We start from the raw sequence: 21671 nt of genomic DNA, 5'->3' as shown, positions 1-21671 counted from the left end.
TAATAAATAATAATAATAATAATAATAATAATAATAATAATAATAATAATAATACATTTTATTTATACCCCACCCTCCCCGGCTAGAGCTGGGCTCAGGGCGGCTAACACCAGTAAAATTACAATAAAAACATAATAATAAATTTTATTGTACCCTGATTACAGCTGCCCCTGCTCCTATTCTCTCTTGAACACTGTCTACCATTCTGACTGTCCCATCATGTCTTAACCCTCCTGCACACTGTTTAAACTGAGAACGGATGTCGCAAACTGCAAAATATAAACCCTTTACAAAGACAAGAGGTCCATCAATATGAGAAACTACAGCTGTTCGTGATTATGAAAGAGATGAGGAAAGAAGGAATTTCACATGAGGAAGCAGCAGAGTTGTCCATACTTCCCGTTTTTGTTATTTGTTTAAAAAGGACCATCACACTGCGTTGTCATTTTACAGAGAAAATATGGAACAAGAAAAGGAAATATGCCTGTTCCTATGCACCGGGAGGTGGGCGGGAATGTCAACAAAAGGGAGAGACATTGTGAATCATGTAAGCAAACACAGTTACCATGTTAACATTATCCACCAAGTATTATTTTGTCTGGATTAAAGAATCCAGTTCTTAATAAAGATTGTGCAGCAGAGGGAGCGCTAACATCACTAAGCTAAATCGCTGACTGTGGCTCTCTGTTAGAAGATCTTGCTGAAAAGATTGCCAGCAAAAAGGTTCTTGAGGTGGGTTGGGGAAACCAAAAAAAGCTTATTTAGCACATCTGAAGATACAAGTTCCCAGGTATATTGTCTCAGGATTGCTTTGTCAGGGAATCCAAGAACTGTAACCCATAGCCCCTCACATTTACCTTCCCACTTAAATACACAATCCCCTCCAAAGCTCCTACAGTGGGGTAGGAGAGCTGGCGGGGGGAAATCACATCTGAAACCCAATGTGCCACTTTGGTTTCAGATGGGTAAAGGTAAAGGGACCCCTGACCATTAGGTCCAGTTGTGGCCGACTCAGGGGTTGCGACGCTCATCTTGCTTTACTGGCCGAGGGAGCCAGCGTACAGCTTCTGGGTCATGTGGCCAGCATGACTAAGCCGCTTCTGGTGAACCAGAGCAGCACATGGAAACGCCATTTACCTTCCCGCCAGAGTGCTACCTATTTATCTACTTGCACTTTGACATGCTTTCAAACTGCTAGGTTGGCAGGAGCAGCGACCGAGCAACGGGAGCTCACCCCATCACAGGGATTCAAACCGCCGACCTTCTGATCGGCAAGTCCTAGGCTCTGTGGTTTAACCCACAGCGCCACCCGCGTCCCATGGGTCAGATGGGTAGACGAGTCTAAAAAGCCCGGGACACAAATTTTCATGGCCTTCTAGCGGCTCATTTACCAGAAGCAATGCATTTAGTGTTAGCTCTGGGAGTATATACCAGATTCTGACCAAAAAAAGCCTCCTAGAGCAAAATATAGATCAGGATTATAGCAACGTACTCTATGTGGGGCTTCCCTCATGCTAGATCTGGAAGCTGCAGTCGGTGCAGAATGCTGCAGCACAATTGCTGACAGGAATGTCAGCATATAGTACCTACGCTCAGAGATTTGCACCGCTTGCCAGTTTGCCAAAAGGTCAAGTTTAAGGTGTTACTATTAGTATATAAAGTCCTTAAAAACCAGATTATGTTCCCCCACATGTGCCAGCTCAGCCACTTCGATCTGCATAACTTGTACTGTTACAGGTGCCACACATAAAACCTATTTAAAAAGGTAAAGGTAAAGGACCCCTGACAGTAAAGGACCCCTGACAGTCGCGAACGACTCTAGGGTTGCGGCGCTTATCTCGCTTTACTAGCTGAGGGAGCCAACGTTTGTCGGCAGTTTTTCCGGGTCATGTGGCCAGCGTGACTAAGCCGCTTCTGACCGGAGCGGTACCTATTTATCTACTTGCACTTTGACGTGCTTTCGAACTACTAGGTTGGCAGGAGGTGGGACCGAGCAACAGGAGATCACCCCGTCGTGGGGATTCAAACCGCCGACCTTCTGATCGGCAAGTCCTAGGCCCTGTGGTTTAGACCACAGTGCATTTGTAAAAAAAATGTATTAAAGTGGCAGCACCTACACTTTGGAATTCCCTGCCTACTGACATTAGACAGTCACCTTAACTGTACAGTGGTACCTCAATTCTCAAATGTCTTGAAAGTCAAATGTTTCGGTTTTTGAACGCTGAGAACCCGGAAGTAACTGCTTCGGTTTTTGAATGCTTTTTGGAAGTCAAACATGCTACACAGCTTCCATTTTGAGTTTTCCATAAGTAAATTCTTCCAGAAATGCATGCTTCGGTTTTCGAACGTTTCGGAAGTCGAATGGTCTACTGGATCGGATTACGTTTGAAAACTGAGGTACCAATGTACTTTTTTTGGGGGGGGGACAAGCCTACCCAGATATGCAGAATGTTGATGTGTGTTTTGTCTTCAGTTTATCTTTTCCAATGTTTCTCTTTTTTTATAACATTTTATTGATTGTTTCAAATAGTTTTAAAAGTTTTTACTGATTTTTTCTTCTCTTTGTAAAACATATTGAGGTTTTTACAATCTAGATATAAATTTCATGAAATAAATGAATATTTCTCTGTATATGAGGAAAGAGGGCAAGGGATCATCAACAGAGTATTGCCCTCCGGAAACTACAAAACCCAGTATATTGAGGAAGAAGTCATGGCTGTAAACTGATATAAAAATGTAAGTTGATCATATAAATACCCCAAGGCAAAACAAGTTATGAAACATCCTGTACACTAAAGTTTGAATACTTGACAGTAATTTGGCCAGGCCTTTGGAGGGTGTGTGCAAGTTTATAACCACATGAATGTGTTGGGAAGGCAAAGAGACCTTCATTTTCCTTGCTGAAGCCGGGGGTGGGGGGTTGGGGAGGAAAAGGCGGCAGCAGAGCTAAAAGTAAGAGAACATAACACAGAGAAGTGGGCAATGCTCCAAGCAAGACAGGAAATGAAGCTCAAAGTCCGTCAACAGAGAGAAGCTACAAGCAAAGAAAATTGCTGATCTAATTTCCTGCCTTCCAACCAGTAGAATCCACTAGGACATCACTCACACTCAACTTACAATCCATTGTTTTCGCTGGATTGGATTTTACAATTTAAGACAAGCACCTGGAAAAGATTTGCCAGAACAAAAGATGTAGAACTTACAAGAATATCTCCGCTTCAGCCCGCTTGTGTTCCTACGCACCTCCCAGTTACATGGATAAGGCTTCAACAAGAGAACATTTGGGTGGATTGTGCCCACCCAGTAACACAAAACAGGGCTGCTTCTTGTTCAGCTGTTCTCTACCACATTATGATCCAAAAGGCACACTGTGGGACTCAATGGCAATTTAAATTATTTATTTTATTTAGTACAGGTATCAACAAATCTCCCAAAAGGTCAAAACATAACTTGCATCTCTAAAAAATATGCAGAACTCTGTGCCTGCATACAGTTTATACAGGAAGCAATTTCGGAGTCTTGGTCCCTTTCTTTCCATGTGTCCAGTCAGTGCCCGAAGAGAGATCAGAGTCTTTGCCACAGCAAAGACACTGTCAAGGATTTTTTGCATTCTTCTTCAAGAAAAGCAGTGTCCATAATTAGACGGTTGATCAACCTAGGTTGCAATAAGCTCTCTCCACTTACTGCTAAAATTCTAACCACTCTACCATATAAATACAATTTGATGGAGATATCTCACCACCTTCATGGCAGTCATCAAAAACCTAGGAAGAGAATTAAACATACATAGTTTATGCCATTTGCTAGATCAATTCAGTTATATGTGCATACAGTACACCCCCATTCAGCCCCAAGGACTGCATGTTAGTTTCTCAATCATATCCTTGGGGCATGGGGGGGGGGATCATATGGATTTAATAAGGTACCACTGTGGCGGGAAGGTAAACGCCGTTTCTGTGCGCTCTGGCGTTCGTCACAGTGTCCCGTTGCACCAGAAGCGGTTTAGTCCTGTTGGTCACATGACCCAGAAAGCGAGATGAGCGCCACAACCCCATAGTCGCCTATGACTGGACTTAGCCATCCAGGGGTCCTTTACCCTTTTACCCTTACTACGTTTCTGATTTTTTTTTGTAAACACAGCTGTTGTTGGTTCCCCCACCCCCAAATAGTTATATCAAAATAAAAGCTAATAACACAAGAGCAAATGCTGGAAGTCACAAGAGGAGAGTGTTGTGCTTGTGCTCACACCCTGCTTGCAATTTCCCCACAGGCCTCTGGTTGGCCACTGTGAGAACCGAATGCTGGACTACATGGGTCACTGGCCTGCTTATTCCTGCTTAAACATTTTACAGCTTATAGGATTTGTTATGTATGTTCTCTGCAGACCTGCCTGAATGGCTGTCTAAATGAGAAATAAGCTTAAATATGTCAGATTAGCTAAATATCTTCGTGTTATTCCTGAGACGTAACTCACCGGACAGAGTCCACAAGGCGTCCGAACTAAGCCTGTAGGCTGGATGATGGGGTTGACGGCTCTGTACAGTTTCATGTGCCCGTCCACACTGCCGGCTGCTGCCTCTTTTGCAGCAACAATGGTCATTTCTACCTTTCCATCATAGATTAATGTGTTGAGAATGGTTTCAATATCTTCCATTGACAATTCCACCTTAAAAAAAAGATTTGTAAAAATGAAACAACAGAAGAAGCTTTTTCAAACAAAGAAGATATGTATCGATATCTTAATTATCAATATTTTAAGCTTTATTTCAAGCCGTATTTTAATTAATTAACTTTTTTTTTCTATTACGTTTTATTGTAATTTGTACAGTGGTACCTCGCAAGACGAATGCCTCGTAAGACGAAAAACTCGCAAGATGAAAGAGTTTTTCGTTTTTTGAGTTGCTTCGCAAGACGGATTTCCCTATGGGCTTGCTTCGCAAGACGAAAACATTTTGCAAGTTTGTTTCCTTTGTCTTGCAAGTTTGTTTCCTTTTTCTTAAAACCGTGCATTCAGGGGGTGCAGTTGCGACTTGACTTCGAGGAGCAACTCATAGCATGCGGTGCGGTAGCCTTTTTCTGAGGTTTTTGAATACTTTGGTGATTTTTGAAGCTTTTCCAAAATCCGTGCTTTGCAAGACGAAAAAACTCGCAAGACGAAAAAACTCGCAGAACGAATTAATTTCGTCTTGCGAGGTACCACTGTATTTGGTGTTAGCCGCCCTGAGCCCGGCCCTGGCCGGGGGAGGCGGGGTATAAATAAAAACAATTATTATTGTTGTTCTTGTTATTATTATTATTATTATTACTTCTAGACTGTGACTAACACTGCACAAAAATTGAAATTAATGCCGCAGAAATTAGAGGTGCTAGGAGATAACAGTAAGAAAATCAAAGATTTATCAAGCAGGAACTTAAGGCAGTACGGAAAAAACCTCATCTATTATTGTTAAAAACAATTTATATACCTCTTAACTACACCTTCTTGGGAGTCGAAGAGGGAATGAGGAGCTGATAGTGCAACAGCCGCATTTTCTGCTGGACCTAAACCACCCGCAGGCCTAATTAGGACCAGTGCAGGTCTCCATTTGACCTGCAAGGCCCTTTTTACCAAGCCACGGCCACCTGCCCTACACCTGACATTATATGTGACATCAGGTGTGGAGCAGGTAAGGATGCAGTTCCACAGGAGCAATGAAAGCTCCTGGTTATTCCTTTCAAAAGTGGGGCTCACTGATCAGCCCACTGGGAGTGGAGACACAGGGATCATGGCGGGGCTTGCAAGGCCAGCGCCAACAATCAGCTGAATGCCTTTACCTGCAGCACTCTGATTTCACAGACAAAGAAAAACAAGCAGTAAAAAGAAAGTTTTACTGACTACTCCCATAGTTCCTCCCACTGTGAAGCCATAAGGTTTATTTTATCACTTTCCAAGCCCATGCCCGAATATTTGTTCTTTTTTTTTTAATTGAGCATTGTTTTTAAAAACTTTAGTAAATAACCATAGGAGATGAAATTTTTAGGGGGGGGGGCGGAAATGAAAACACAATAAAGTAAGATTACGCAAATGCAGACTGTAATAACAATAAAAAGCTTTTAATGCTCTCCTATACACCAACAAAGTAAGTAAGTATTTCCCTGGGGAGGATATTTCTAAAATAGAAGATCATCAGAGAAATATGTAGCTAAAGTTGAGTTGAAGCTAAAAAAAATTCCAATTATCCATAGCTACAATGCAGTCTGACCAAACTGCGGGAGGCAGTGGAAGACAGGAGCACCTGGCATGCTCTGGTCCAGGGGGTCACGAAGAGTCGGACACGACTAAACGACTGAACAACAACAACAATGCAGTATTGATCATTGTGCAGAAAATGCAAGGAAAGAAATAGAACGACTGCTTCACCTTACTGACACCTAACTCGCTGATGTATTTCCACACCTCGTGAGAGGACGCAAACGAGCTGTTTCTCTGGATCATGGGGTTTTGCTTGCTTTCTCGAGCTGCTTCGGCCTACAAAATACAGAGAGAAGCACAGTGTGGCAGAGCCAGTCTCCATCAGTAAAGGACATTCCTAGTTTAACATAATTTTAGAGAGATTATTGGACGTGGCTCCCAGAAAAGCACATGGGGCTCAGTGGCAAAGCACATGCGGTAAAGCACATGCATCACAGGTTCTGGACCTCCTTCCCCAAAAGGCTAACTCACATAGGGGTGGTTCTCTTCCAGTATTTAATCTCACATTCTGGGATGCAGTGAGGTTAATTACCCGTATTTTTCGCTCCATAAGACGCTCCAGACCATAAGACGCCCCTAGTTTTTGGAGAATGAAAACAAGAAAAAAAAAATGCTGAATCTCAGAAACCAGAACAACAAGAGGGATCACTGCGCAGTGAAAGCAGCAATCCCTCTTGCTGTTCTGGCTTCTCTGATAGCTGCGCAGCCTGCATTTGCTCCATAAGACGCACACACATTTCCCCTTACTTTTTAGGAGGGAAAAAGTGAGTCTTATAGAGCAAAAAATACGGTATGTGGGAAATATAGCAATGCATCCCTGTGAACGATATGGCATGTCTTTAGCCAGTCCAACAGTCAAACCACTAGGCAACACTGCCTGCCAACACTGCACTGTTAGCACCACAATGCTCCTGTCCCCAGTGGAGGGGAAGTGTAGCATAGTGGTTTGACTACGGAGCTAGCTGCATTCCCTTCAGAAGGAGAGAAAGCGAGCAGGCAATCTGGAGGGCAGTAGACACCCTCCCCGCTGCATCTGGGCCTGAAAGGCAAAGGGAACCTGCGGGTGGATGGAATGTGTTAGGAAGCACAACTTGCATCACAAACCGGCATCACTGCCGATTGTGGGGAATGCATGTTAAAGCATTGTTTTAGGTTTATTACTCTATTAATTTAGGAAGATTTACATGCAGTTTAATCAAAGAGGTCTCTAAGCACTGTACACTGGTACCTCGGGTTACAGACACTTTGGGTTACAAACTCCACTAACCAGGAAGTGGTTGCTCCAGGTTAAGAACTTTGCCCCAGGATAAGAATGGAAATTGCGCGCCAGCAGCAGGAGGCCCCATTAGCAAAAACACGCTTCAGGTTAAGAACCGTTTCAGGTTAAGAACGGACCTCTGGAACGAATTAAGTTCTTAACCCAAGGTACCACTGTACATAACAAAAATGTAGAAAAACACACACACAAACCACAAAAATATTTAAAAAACAAATATACATAAAATAATTATACACATATAATAAAAATAAGTAAAATTCAAAACAAATGTAACTAAATTAATTAACTAAAACCAGCCAGCTTTGTGGTGCTTGAACCAACATGAGACACCCTTAAACCGCCAGGGTTTTTTTTAAAAAATCACTGAGTTTACTTTGTTCCTTGCAACCATATGGAAGGCATTTAGTGTCTGAGATATTTGCAGAGCCCTAACCTATATTCTGTATCTGGGTAACACTGGAGTGTGATAGAACCCTTCAAACTAACAATATCAGGGCTCATCACCAACAGCACTCCCAAAAATGCGACCAGCATTGGTGACAAATAATATAACAATATATTTCTTCTACAGTATTTGGGATTGCCTTTTTATGAATAAGGAAAACTGGAGACAGTTAAAGGACTTTATGAGTTTATTCCTGCAGACTGTTCCTTAGCAGCTGCTCCTTCCTGCTTCACAGCTGGCCAGCCGAGATATGCTATCAGTGAAAACTGCAAAGCAAAGATCTCTTTGGCACATTATTGGGATTGCAGTCTGACATGGCACAAAGAACACAGATAGTTCACTCACCTTGGTCTGTAAGAACTTAAAACACTGTTGGTTAAGCACCTCTACAAATTCAGATTCAAAGTCTTGGTCGCTATACCAAGCTCCTCCTGTCACAGAGCGATCTGGTTGAAGGTTGTATAACATATACACTTTCTTCTTGGAAGCCTAGGGAATTAATGGTACAGGTTTTGTTCACATGTTCTCTTTCATTAAGAGAGAAAATTAAGCCTCGATTGCTGAGTTGGTTACAGCATGTTACTGAGAATGCCAGTGATGAAAGTTCAATCCCTGTCCGGGACAGCTGCATATTCCTCCATTGCAGGGGGTTCAGGGGTTGGACCTACGGTCCTTTCCAACTCTACAATTCTATGAAAACTTGTGTATTCTGGAAAATGCCACAAGCAGTTTTGTGCATGCATCTCTCTGACTCTGCCAAAGTGAATTGCTTAAGCACAATTGTATATTCACCTCCACCTGCCCTACATTGTGTGTGCTCGTTTTGTTTTTGTTTTTTAAAATATTTTCATTGGCTTTTACAAAAACAAATTCAAAATAATGAAGAAAAAAAAAACTTTTACCATATACCGGTACATATATGAGATTCTCTGAATCTTGCGACCTCCCCCCATCCCCTGCATGGGTCCTATCTAAAACTACATATTGTACAGTGGACGCCCGGGTTGCAAACATGATCCATGCGGGAAGCACGTTCGCAACCCGCAGTGCCACGTCTGCACACGCGCAGGTTGTGATTCTGTGCGTCTGCACATGTGCAAAGCGCAATTTAGCGCTTCTGCGCATGTGCCGAAACCCAGAAGAAACCCGTTCCGGTACTTCTGGGTTCGGCGCGGTGCGCAACCCGAAGCATCTGGAACCCAAGGTATGACATAATAACAACAACAACAATTTTATTATTTATAGCCTGCCCATTTGGCTGGGTTTCCCCATATCACTATCTTCTCTAAATTTTCATTTCTAAATTTTCATTTCTAAAGTTTTCATTTCTCTAAATTATCTGTATTTTTCGTTTCTTTACAAGTTATTTTTACAGTCCAGCTAACGTTTTTATTTGTTTACAATGGTCTCCTAAGTAAATTATAAATTTTCCCCATTCTTTTTTAAAGTCGGTATCTTCTCGATTCCTGAGTCTCATGAGACACAGGCATGACCATGGTGTGGGGCTATGGGTGGCTCCGGCAGTGTCCGTGGCAGAGGTTTGGGCAGCAGCAGCACTGCTCATTTCTTTAAGAGCATAAGAACAGCCTGCTGGATCAGACCAGTGGCCCATCTAGGCCACCATCCTGTTCTCACAGGGGCCAACCAGAGGCCTGTGGGAAACCAGCAAGCAGGACCTGTTGCACAGTATCACAGAACTTTTAGATTTGGAAGGGACCCCTAGGGTCATCTAGTCCAACCCCCTGCAATGCAGGAATCTCAACTAAAGCATCTCTGACAGATGGCCACCCAACCATGGCCACCACCTCCAGGAACCAGGAATGGCTGCAGCTCCCAGTCGAGGGCGCTCATTAGAGACAAACCAATTATTTCCACCATCTAACTCAGGGGTCAGCAAACTTTTTCAGCAGGGGGCCGGTCCACTGTCCCTCAGACCTTGTGGGGGACCAGACTATATTTTGAAGGGGGGGGGGAATGAACGAATTCCTATGCCCCACAAATAACCCAGAGATGCATTTTGAATAAAAGGACACATTCTGCTCATGTAAAAACATGCTGATTCCCGGACCAGCCACAGGCCGGATTGAGAAGGCGATTGGGCCAGATCCGGCCCCTGGGCCTTAGTTTGCCTTCCCATGATATAACAGGTGAAACCACAATTAGACGACGACTCTTAAGAGCTATTTCTTCTGTTACACGATAGAAATGCTTTACTCCCACACAATGGTCAGGAAATGGTACAGACTGTTTAGCTAGTTCAAAATTATGAGCTACTCACCGCTACAGACTTCACAGCTTTAATGAGTTTCTTGCTTTCCAAGTTCTTCAGGATCTTGTTGATCTCAGTTAACGGAAGATTGCTTTTATATCTAATATCCCTGCTCCAAATACCTGTTTTGGTTGTTTAAAAAAAGTTAAATTAATTCATCTTGAGCATGAATCACATTTTTACATACTACATGTATCCAGGTTCTCATAATACCATCCCCACACCCTTTTCCTGTATTGAATGCCATTTCTCCAAGTAAAATAAAACCTTTCTAACTCCACTGCATTCAGGAATTAAAAAGCTACAGTGAAGAAGACCATTAAGTGGAAAACACAAAGCGACAGACAAGCACATTACCTTTGTTTCCTGCATCCTCTATAATCTGATACACCAGCTTCTCCTGATTGTCAGATCCCTTCATTTTACTGCAGAAAGACAAAATAAGAAGTGAATAGTGTTTGGTTTTTGAAAACCTCAGTGGATTTGATCGATGTGACATTAAATACTAAACAACTTTGAGGTTTCCCCTCCCCAAGACAATCAAGAGGCATATACATTTTATGAAACAAATAAATACTATACATATTTTGAGATGTCAAAAAAAAGCTAGAATTTGACCACAGATGAGAGAGTTTTCTACTGGTTATTTAGAAATGTTCCTTCACCTAAGGTGATTTTCCAAGCTACAGTATCATGGTAATTACAATTATGTCCATCAATTTCTCAGTGACAGAAGCAGAAAAAGTGTTGATGCTTTGAGGGCACAGCTTACCCAGCATTCTGAGATTCCTTGATCCTGTAGAGGAGGCCAGTGCTGCTCCTCAACAGATCCAGCTGTCCCTAAGAGAATACACATTATTGTAATATTTTGACAGATTTCTAAAATAATGATTTGACATTGGGATGCAATATGAAAGACACTCAGTACTAAACTTAGACTGCATTAATTTAATACAGTGGTGCCCCGCAAGACAAATGCCTCGCAAGACGAAAAACCCGCTAGACGAAAGGGTTTTCCGTTTTGGAGGCGCTTCGCAAAACGAATTTACCTATGGGCTTGCTTCACAAGACGAAATGTCTTGCAAGTTTTTCCGACTTTTTTTTCCTTTCCCCCCCTTTTTCTAAGCCGCTAAGCCGCCTATCTGCTTATCCGCTAAGCTGATAAGCCGCTAAAAGCCGCTAAAAGCCACTAATAGCACTAATCCGCTAAGCCGTCAATGGGCGCTAGACGAAGAGAATCGCGGAACGGATTCTTTTCGTCTTGCGAGGCATCACTGTACTGCATATTCCCTTATACAGTGGAAGACAGAAGTGCCTGGCGTGCTCTGGTCCATGGGGTCACGAAGAGTCGGACACGACTAAACGATTAAACAACAACAAATTCCCTTATATAATTAATATTCCTTCTTAATGGATAGGGAAAAAATATTTTTACCTTAGACATTATACATTTCATTTTTGTGACTCTGAAGGACACCTAAATGGACTACATTTTTAAGCATACTCTACAAATTGTAATGTGTGAACATGTTTATGGATATGCATGGCACAAGTTTATGGACACAGATATAATTGTCAGGGAAATTTGGCTGCAGTTCTCTGTTGAGCATAAGTAAATTTGCTGTTGTACAATACAGTGGTACCTCGGGCTAAGAACTTAATTCATTCTGGAGGTCCGTTCTTAACCTGAAACTGTTCTTAACCTGAGGTACCACTTTAGCTAACGGGGCCTCCCGCTGCTGCCGCCGCACAATTTCTGTTCTCATCCTGAAGCAATGTTTTTAACCCGAGGTACTATTTCTGGGTTAGCGGAGTCAGTAACCTGAAGCGTCTGTAACCTGAGGTACCACTATATGTGAAATGGTTCTAAGCAGCAAAGCTAGACAAATGGATGAAGATTAGGAGATGAGCTAGATTAGTGGCCTTCAAGAGAAGGCTTAAATCTGTGATGTTGCTTGCTAGACAGGCTTGGGATATGATCAAGGACCTGTTTGCCACCAGAGGCCCCTGCTTCACATGCAGAGGGCTCAGTGGGCAGAACACAAATTTGGTGGTGTTTTTGCCAGCAGTAGCAAAAATTAAAGCGGCACGTTACACATGTTGCCCAGAGAATGTAGCCAAGATACAAACATTCTCCAATAGGCTTTGAATAAGGTCCATATCCTGGCTGCATTCTATACATTCTCTGAGCAATATGCACATTCTCTAATAAGTATGTAAAGTCTCCCAGAAGCATGCTTCTCCCCTTACACGCAATTCTTCATGATGAGCAGATTATGTGCACATTCTCCATGAGTTTTCATGAATATGCACAATAGCTGGTTGTTAAGCACGTTAACCGCTTAACGTGCATTATCCCGATATATAATCCAGTTTAAATACTGTCAAAGAACTAGGTGCACTCTATTGTCTTTTGAGACAACCAACAACAGAACTAAGGAAGGTCTTACCATTGAGAGCAGCCTGTTAATGGCCACTGCCCGTTGCTGAGCCTCCATGTGAGGCATGTCATTCTGAATCACCTGGTCTGTGATACCTTGGGGAAACTGATGGCACAGCTCAATGATCCTGGCAAAAGTAGAAATAGCAAGTAAAGTACCACTAATTATGGAACAAATCCACAACTAACATAACATAAAGCCTCTATATCTACTCTTTTCTTAAGTCCCAAATAACTAATAAGAAAAATATAAATTGCAATAAAAAAAGAACTATCACTGAGAAAACAGCAGCAGAAAAAAGATGTAAAAACAAACACCTATAACAATAAGAAAAATAATCAACAACTAACACGTAAGCCATTTACTCTACACCAGGGAGTAAAAGGCTAAAAGCTCCCTGGAGAATCAAACCAAGTCAAATTGCTGGCTGAGCGAATATGGCCTGGTCCACAGCCTGCCTTGCTACAAGAACAGTGTCTGCCACACTGCCCCTTAAGGACCGACTAAGGAGAGGAGGCTGGTTTGGTACCAGCCTGGTATATTCTCCTACCCAGAAAGACTGTATGGTTTTTGCCTGCATTATTCTGTTTGTCCAGTGAGATATCTGCCTGCAGGTAAGAGTGGTGACTGCAGTGTGGGATGCTATTTGACTACTGGTTGACTGAATGCTGCTGGAGTGTGGTCCAGAGCTTGCCTTGCTATAAGAACAAGCTCTGTCGTGGGCAGTGGGGATGACTGTTTTGGGTTGCTACAGGGGTAGGGTAGTCCTGCACTGTTTGTCAGGATATGGCATTGTAGGTCAGGCACAGTGACTCTCTTTTTTTAAAAAAAAATATTTATTAAGGTTTTTTTAGATATAAAATGCACACATAAAACAATCTTGCTTCTATCACAACAAATTCTTCGCTTCTTTGGACTCCCTCACGTCCCCCTCTCTCATTTACGTTGTTAAAAAAATTTTTCCAAACAAATTATCAACTTGTTTACAGTCTCATGTCCACACATTCAAATATAATCTAGCACTTTTTCCAATAAAATTTTTATATTTTCTTTAATCTCACTTAGCATCAAATTTAAATCTAGTTTAGTGGTGGCCAATTTTTTATAATCTAGCATCCTTCTTAACATTCAAACAAATTACAATGTTTTTGTAAATACATCTTGAATTTCTCCCAGTCTTCCTCCATCTTTTCTTCTCCCAGATCTCGGATTCTGCCAGTCATCTCGGCCAGTTGCATATAGTCCATCAGCTGCATCTGCCACTCTTCCAGTGTGGGTAAATCTTGAGTTTTCCAATTTTTTGCGATGAGAATCCTTGCTGCCGTTGTTGCATACATGAAAAATGTTCGATCCTTCTTGAACACCCTCTGGCCGACAATACCCAGAAGGAAGGCCTCTGGTTTCTTAGTGAAGGTATACTTAAATACCTTTTTCAACTCATTATATATCATTTCCCAGAAGGCCTTCACCTTAGGGCATGTCCACCAGAGGTGAAAGAATGTTCCTTCATTTTCTTTACATTTCCAACATTTATTGTCAGACGAATGGTATATTTTGGCAAGTTTAACTGGGGTCATGTACCATCTATATATCATTTTCATTACATTTTCCTTCAGAGCATTACATGCAGTGAAGTTCAGCCCAGTGGTCCACAACCTTTCCCAGTCCTCAAACATAATGTTATGCCCAATGTCCTGTGCCCATTTTATCATAGCCGATTTAACCATTTCGTCTTGTGTATTCCATTTTAGCAGCAAGTTATACATTCTAGATAGTACCTTGGTCTTTGGTTCTAACAATTCTGTTTCTAACTTCGATTTCTCCACCTGGAACCCTAACTTTTTGTCATTTTAAAAAACTTCTTTAATCTGAGCATAATGTAACCAGTCTCGCACCTTGTCCTTCATTTTCTCCAAACTCTGCAATTTCCAATTGTCTCCATCTTTTTCTAATATTTCCCAATATTTTGGCCATTTGGCCTCCATATTGGGTCTTTTTCGGGCCTTAGCCTCCAGAGGTGAAAGCCACCTTGGAGTTTTATTTTCCAATAAGTCTTTATATTTTGTCCAGACATTAAACACTGCTTTCCTGACAATATGGTTCTTAAAGGCCTTATTGATCTTAACTTTGTCATACCATAAGTATGCATGCCAACCAAAAGCATTGTTAAAACCTTCCAAGTCCAGCACGTCAGTGTCTTCGAGAAGTAGCCAATCTTTTAGCCAGCAAAAAGCTGCGGCTTCATAGTACAACTTTAAGTCTGGCAGGGCAAAGCCACCTCTTTCTTTCGCATCTGTTAATATCTTAAACTTAATTCTGGGCTTTTTGCCCTGCCAGACAAATTTAGATATATCTTTCTGCCACTTCCGGAAGCACTCCGTTTTGTCCACAATCTGTAATGTTTGAAACAAAAACAACATTTTTGGCAATACATTCATCTTGATAGCAGCAATTCGGCCTAACAAAGAAAGCTTCAATTTTGTCCAACTATCCAAGTCTCTCTTAATTTCAGACCAACATTTTTCATAATTATCCTTAAATAGACTCAGGTTTTTTGCTGTTATGTTTACCCCTAGGTATTTTACTTTTTTAACCATAGTTAGTTCTGTTTCTCTCTGAAACCGTTCCGACTCTATATCTGTCAAATTTTTTCCCAACACTTTAGTTTTCTGTTTATTTAATTTAAATCCTGCCACCCGACCAAAATCCTGTATCAATTGTAATACTCTTTTCGTACTAGATTCTGGCTCCTGCAGGGTCAAAACTAGGTCATCTGCAAAAGCTTTCAATTTGTATTGTTTCGCTCCGACCTGAATCCCTTCCACCAACCGGTCCCCTCTGATCAAGTTCAAGAGCACCTCCAGAACCGAAATAAATAACAAAGGGGAAATCGGGCAGCCTTGTCGTGTTCCTTTTTCAATTTTGAACTCTTCTGTAACCACATTGTTAACTATCAGTTTAGCCTTTTGTTCTGAATATATTGCGTCAATCCCATTCTCAAACCCCCGTCCCACTCCCATTTCATTCAAATTTCCCTTCATAAATTTCCAAGAAATATTGTCAAAGGCCTTCTCCGCGTCTATAAAAATTAACACTGCTTTTGTATTTATGTCTGTTTGCAAAAGCTCCAAAACGTCAATAATGTTCCTAGTATTTGCAAACATATGTCTGCCTGGGAGAAAGCCTGCCTGGTCTTTATGAATTACTTCATTAAGAACTCTTTTAAATCTACTTGCCAAAATGTCTGCAAATATTTTGTAATCCACATTCAGAAGGGAGATGGGACGATAGTTTTTGAGTTGTGTCTTTTCAGCTTCAGATTTTGGTATCAATTTGATAAAAGCTTCCTTCCACGATTCCGGCGCCTTCTTCCCTTCCATAATTTCATTACAGACCTCCATCATTGGTTGGATCAGATAGTCTTTTAATGTCTTATAATACTTGGAGGTCAGGCCGTCTGGCCCTGGAGATTTGCCCAGTTGCATGTTCTGGATAGCTTGTTCAATCTCTTGTTGTGTTATTTTGTTGTTCAGGATTAATCTGTTTTTTGTGACAACTTTGTTAATCCATTTCTTTCCAAAAATTGTTTAATCTCAACCTCATCTTGCGGCCCTTGAGTGTATAATTTTTTAAAGTATCTCTGGAAGCACTTTCTAATTTCCATGGGGTTCTGGATATTTCTTCCTTCAATTTCTAGGTTTGTAACTGTATTTAATTTCTGTCTCTTCTTCAACTGCCAAGCTAGCAGTTTCCCACATTTATTTGCCGATTCAAAAGTTTTTTGTTTCATTAATTTAATCTTCCATTCTATTTCTTGGTTTATCAATTTGGAATATTGAGCTTGATATAGTTTAATTTCTCTCAGAATCGGCTGTGACTTCGGATTTGATCTTAATTTCTTCTCCAATTCTTTGATTTTCTGCAAAATCTTATCTTTCCTTTCATTTTGTGTTCTTTTCTTTACAGTGTTCTGTTGTATCAAGAACCCCCTCATCACAGCTTTGCTTGCGTCCCAGATAGTTCTTTTTTCCACCGTAGTGTTCATATTTATTTCAAAATAATCCTTCAGAGCTTTTTGGGCCTTCTTGACAATCTCCTGATCTCTAAACAAGCTATCGTTCATCTTCCATCTAAAGGAGCCGGTTGGCAAAAGTGTCATATCCATCTTCAGCGCATTATGGTCGGAGCAGGTCTTTGGGCAGATTTCCACTTTTCTGACCTTGGGTGCCAGACCTCTAGATATCCATATTTGGTCGATTCTTGTCCAAGTCAGTTGGGCTTCAGAGAAGAATGTTCCCTCTCTTCCCAGGGGGTTCTTAGTTCTCCAAATGTCAATCCAGTCCATATTGTCAGCCATTTCAAAAAAGGTCTTTGGCAGTCTGCCGTCTTTTGTAACATTTTGATTTTGTGACTTATCCATGTTTGTCGATACGACCCCATTCATATCTCCCATCATAATGATGTTGTTGTAGTCCAGATAGTCCAGCATAATCTCATGCAACTTCTTGTAAAATTCCGATTTCCCGTCATTTGGTGCATAAATTCCTAATATCAGAATCTTTTCTCCTTGATGTTGTATCTCAATTCCTAATATTCTTCCATGTTCGTCTTTGAATAAAAATTTAGGTGATAGGCTCTCTTTTGCATATATCACCACTCCTCGCTTCTTTACTCTGTCCGAAGATATAAATTCTTGACCAAGTCTTTTGTTTATTAACACCTTTCTATGGAGCCTAGTCACATGTGTTTCTTGTAAGCAGATAATATCCAATTGTTCTTTTTTTAATATATGAAAAATTTTCCTCCTTTTTTCCGGGATGTTGCAGCCATTAATGTTCCAACTCATAAGTTGCAGAGACATCCTGAATAAATCTGGTTATTTTTCAAGGGGTGGTATCTTATTCAGAGGATCTTCAGGGTCCAAGGGTGCAGGTACCTCTGGTGTTTCAGGCCCTGGAAGTTGGTCAATTCCTTTGTGAAGGTCCTCTCCGTATACGTTCAGAAATTTATCTCTATCTTCCGATGTTCTGATTTTGATCTTCTTCCCTCTAAAAGTAAAAGATAGTCCTTGAGGAAATTCCCACCTAAAGATGATTGAATTCTTCCTTAGTAGTCTTGTCAACTCCAAATAGTTAGATCTAAGATCTAGCAGTTGTTTAGGAATATCCTTGTAGATCTCAATTCTTTTGTCCAAAATGTCCAGTGACTTTCCGTAGTGTAGGCCCAAAATCTTATCCCTTTCCTCCTTTGACCTCAGTATTATCAAACAGTCTCTGGGCTTCTCTTTCTTTAGAAGTCTTCCGAGCCTAAAAGCCGAAACAATTTTAAAGTCCTTTTCCTCTAGACTCCAAAATTTGGAGAATTCTTTAGTCAAAAACTCAGCTAGGTTGCCTTCTTCCACTTCTGGTATTGCTCTTATCCTTAAATTGCTCTCCCTGTTCCGCAGTTCAAGCATGGACAAATAGGTCTGATGTTCACCTACTTGTTTGCAGAGTGGTCTTACCTCTTGTTCTAAATTTTCAAGTTTTTGGCTGGTATCTTCAGCCAATTTCCGATTTTCCCCTGCAGCCTCCTTCAATTCTCCGATTGCTTGAGTATTCTGTGCAACTTGTCCAGATAATTTATTTAAACATTCTGTGTTCTGCTCAATTTTATATGTTTGCTCATCGGCTTTCTTGTCCAAAGATTCTACTTTCTTATCCAAAGATTCTAATTTTTCAAAAATTTTCTCTAAAATAGCAGTGCTTGCCCCTGAGGCCATATCTTCCAGTTGTAATTCCTCAGTTTCTCCCTCCCCTGCCCGAGGCAGAGAAACAGCTTCCACCTCAGAAGGCAAAGTAGGCACAGATGATCTACGTGCCTGTGAGGCTGCGGTTAAAGTTGTCAAAGTTGTTTGTTTAGTTCTTCCTCTCCTTCTTGTACCACTCATTCCAAAGTTATCTAAAAGTCAAGGTCAAGCTGAGTTGTTCCCATGAGAAAGCCACGGCCCAGATGGTAACAGTCAACAGAGGGCCGGGAAAAGGAAAGTAAAATAAAAGTCACTGTTATAAGTCCCAAATCCTCTAGGGGGAGTTTAAAATATTTCAGGAAAGAAATCAATTTCAATTAAAATAAAGTCAGATTTCTAAGTCCAAGAACCTTCAATAAAAAGATTTTTCAGCAGAGTTGGGGTTTAGTACAGCAACAGTGTTTCTGATGGTGCAAGCTGGTAATCCAAATGCCTTAAAGTAACAAGTTCAAACTCTCTCAGATTGTTTCAAAGTTCAGATTCAAAGTATCCAAACTGCAAACTGCAAGCTGACAGCTCAGTTTCTCAGGCAGCTCCAGCGCCTGGGGTTTTTAGTTAGAATGTAGCTCCAAAGGGAGAAAGATATCCCCGTGTAATTAAAATTCATAAAAGTCCAACACATAAGGTTATTGTTCCACTTAGAATAAAGTTCAATGGGTGCTCAGATCAAATAGTTTAAAAGATCTCTCTTTGCCTCCACTCCTCCAGCTCTTTGCGTTCAAGTTCAATGGGAGCGGAAGACGGACTTCCTGTTTTTCGTCACTCCGCTTTCAGCCAAATTTAATATTTTAAAGTCCCAAATTGCATACAGTCAGATGTTTACTCACGGGTTGTTGTTTTCAAAGCATAAATTTCAGGAAGAAAGGTCAGCGCTCACTGGCAACAGCTACGCGGCTTCACTCCGCCGATTGCGGAACGACCCACAGCGCCGCAGCCTCCTCCGCGATCCGGAGCCCCTTACGGGGTTCCTTCAACGTTTCGGTGGCCGCTACTGGCGCCCGCCGGGTCCCAGGACCGCAGGCTTCTGCTGCCTGCGGTTTTCCGTTTTGGGTCTCCGCTGCGCCGTAGCGGACGACCCTTTCTCGAGCGGAGCTTCCCTTCCCCGTTAGGAAAGGGCAGCCATTACCCTTCGCGCCGCCTCCGGAAGTCAGGCACAGTGACTCTCACCTGGTGTGAGACCATGGTAGAAAAGTCTGGTTTGTTTCGGTTTCCCCTGAGGAAGAGACAGGTGGGGTATTGGAAAGGACATCATCTGCCATCTGACAATGTGAGATGTTGTCTACTACAGTGGTGCCCCGCAAGACGAATGCCTCGCTAGACGAAAAACACGCAAGACGAAAGCGTTTTTCGTTTCTTGAGTTGCTTCGCAAGACGAATTTCCCTATGAGCTTGCTTCGCAAGACGAAAACGGCTTGCAGGTTTGCTTCCTTTTTCTTAAAGCCGTTAATACCTGGGGAATCCGCGCTCCACAAGACGAAAAAATCGCAAGACGAAGCAACTCGCGGAACGAATTAATTTCGTCTTGCGAGGCACCACTGTACTGTGCCTTAATTTATTATCTGTGGCCTAAATCTCCCAGTTATACATGCTGATACTGGATGGTGCTAAAATGTGCCTGGGGAGATGTATCTCCAGAGACTCCTCATAGAATCAGAGAGCTGGAAGGGACCCTAGGAGTCATCTAGTCCAACCCACTGCAATGCAGGAATCTCAACTATATATCATCCAACCTCTGCTTAAAAACCTACAAGCAAGGAGAGTCCGCCACCTCTCGAGGGAGACCTTTCCACTGTCAAGACTGCTCTTACTGTCAGAAAGTTCTTCCTGATGTTTAGTTGGAATCTCCTTTCTTGTAACCTGAAGCCATTGGTTCAACTCCTACCCTCCAGAGCAGGAGAAAAGAAGTTCGCTCTGACTTCCATGAGATGGCCATTTAGATATTTGTAGGTGGCTATCATATCTCCTCTTTTCCAGGCTAAACATACCCTGCTCCTTCAACCTTTCCTCCTAAGGCTTGCTCTCCAGACCCTTGATTATCTTGGTTGCCCTCCTCTGCCCATGTTCCAGCTTGTCAACACACTTCTTAAACTGAGGTGCCTAGAATTGGACACTGGACTCCCAAGTGTGGCCTAACCAAGGGAGGATAGAGTGGCACTATAACTTCCCTTGATGTGGACACTACAGTTGTACCTCTGGTTGCGAATGGGATCCTTTCTGGAGGCCCGTTTGCAACATGAAAAGCCCGCAACCTGAAGCACCGTATCTGCGCAGGTGCGAGGTGCGATTTGGCACTTGTGCACATGCGTGAAGGGTGATTTAGTGCTACTGCGCATGCACGAGCGGCGAAACCTGGAAGTAACCCTTTCTGGTACTTCCGGGTCGCCGCGGGACGCAACCTGAAGAAACGTAACATGAAGCAAACGCAACATGAGGTATGACTGTATATTTCTGTGGATGCAGCCTAGAATAGCATCAGCTCTTCTTTTTGCTGCCGCATCACCCTGCGAACTCCTGCTCAGTTTGTGGTCCACCAATACCCCCACGGTCCCTTTCACATGTACAGTGGTACCTCGCGTTAAGTACTTAATTCATTCCAGAGGTCGGTTCTTAACCTGAAACTGTTCTTAACCTGAAGCACCACTTTAGCTAATGGGGCCTTCTGTTGCTGCCATGCCGCCGGAGCACGATATCTGTTCTCATCCTGAAGCAAAGTTCTTAACCTGAAGCACTATTTCTGGGTTAGCGGAGTCTGTCACTTGAAGCGTATGTATCCTGAAGCGTATGTAACCCGAGGTACCACTGTACTAGTGCTCGTAAGCCAGGTGTCCCCCATCCTACCTAAATCGTAGGTGGCTGGTTCTTCCTGCCTGAGTGAAGGAGCTTAACCTTTGTCCCTCCTGAGATCCTTCCCCCCCCCCTTTCAGGGAATCGTGTCCCCTGCGCTGTTTGCACCCCTTCCCCACTTCCAACCCAGCAGACTGGATGAGCCTCCCCTCCATTCCTTCCTCCACGTCGCTTGCGAAGACGTGGGTGAGGACAGAGCCCTGCGGCCCCCGGGTCCCCTGGGTGCAGGCCTCGGTTTTGACTCGGGCTCGCCTTTTACCTGCTCTCTATCTCCAGCGGCTCCGGGGCCTTCGCTTCCGCCATGGCGGAAGCCTCCGTCGCAAAGCAAAACCAGGGGAGTCGCCGGGGGGCGATGACGTCAACAGAAGGCGTC

The 21671-nt window shown here is 42.5% G+C and overlaps 1 protein-coding gene and 1 long non-coding RNA gene across 3 annotated transcripts; one reads left to right on the top strand and one right to left on the bottom strand.

Annotated features, from left to right (window-relative positions):
• Positions 1-3381: 3381 nt before the first annotated feature.
• On the bottom strand, positions 3382-21642 carry POLR3F (RNA polymerase III subunit F). 2 transcript variants are annotated; one of them, XM_081872873.1, is made up of 9 exons: positions 21558-21642; positions 12676-12793; positions 10998-11065; positions 10583-10650; positions 10235-10347; positions 8302-8445; positions 6401-6508; positions 4475-4666; positions 3382-3764 (listed from the first exon to the last, which is right to left on the bottom strand). In XM_081872873.1, the coding sequence occupies exons 1-9, from the start codon at positions 21599-21601 to the stop codon at positions 3687-3689; spliced, it is 933 nt and encodes a 310-aa protein (XP_081728999.1). In that variant the 5' UTR covers positions 21602-21642; the 3' UTR covers positions 3382-3686. The 2 variants fall into 2 exon arrangements, with proteins under 2 accessions (XP_081728999.1, XP_081729000.1); XM_081872874.1 differs by having other exon boundaries at positions 6437-6508.
• LOC309347976 lies at positions 12811-21124 on the top strand. Its single transcript, XR_014159099.1, has 3 exons — positions 12811-13469; positions 19606-19728; positions 19984-21124. It is a non-coding gene; the product is annotated as an uncharacterized lncRNA (long non-coding RNA).
• Positions 21643-21671: the final 29 nt, after the last annotated feature.

Source organism: Podarcis erhardii (assembly GCF_964252035.2).
Source record: "Podarcis erhardii genome assembly, chromosome: 8".
In the NCBI taxonomy this organism is placed as follows: domain Eukaryota; kingdom Metazoa; phylum Chordata; class Lepidosauria; order Squamata; family Lacertidae; genus Podarcis; species Podarcis erhardii.
The sequence above is the reverse complement of the archived record's forward strand: the minus strand, read 5'-3'. Positions and strand labels throughout refer to the sequence as shown.

What these genes read in the sequence shown, in the direction of transcription:
- POLR3F (XM_081872873.1), bottom strand. Translation starts at nt 21,601, where the DNA reads ATGGCGGAAGCGAAGGCCCCGGAGCCGCTGGAGATAGAGAGCAG. An exon ending in AAGGAATCTCAGAATGCTGG is followed by an intron (nt 10,651 to 10,997) that starts GTAAGCTGTGCC and finishes GTCTTTCTGCAG; the next exon opens with TAAAATGAAGGGATCTGACA. An exon ending in GCGAGTTAGGTGTCAGTAAG is followed by an intron (nt 4,667 to 6,400) that starts GTGAAGCAGTCG and finishes CTTTTTTTTAAG; the next exon opens with GTGGAATTGTCAATGGAAGA.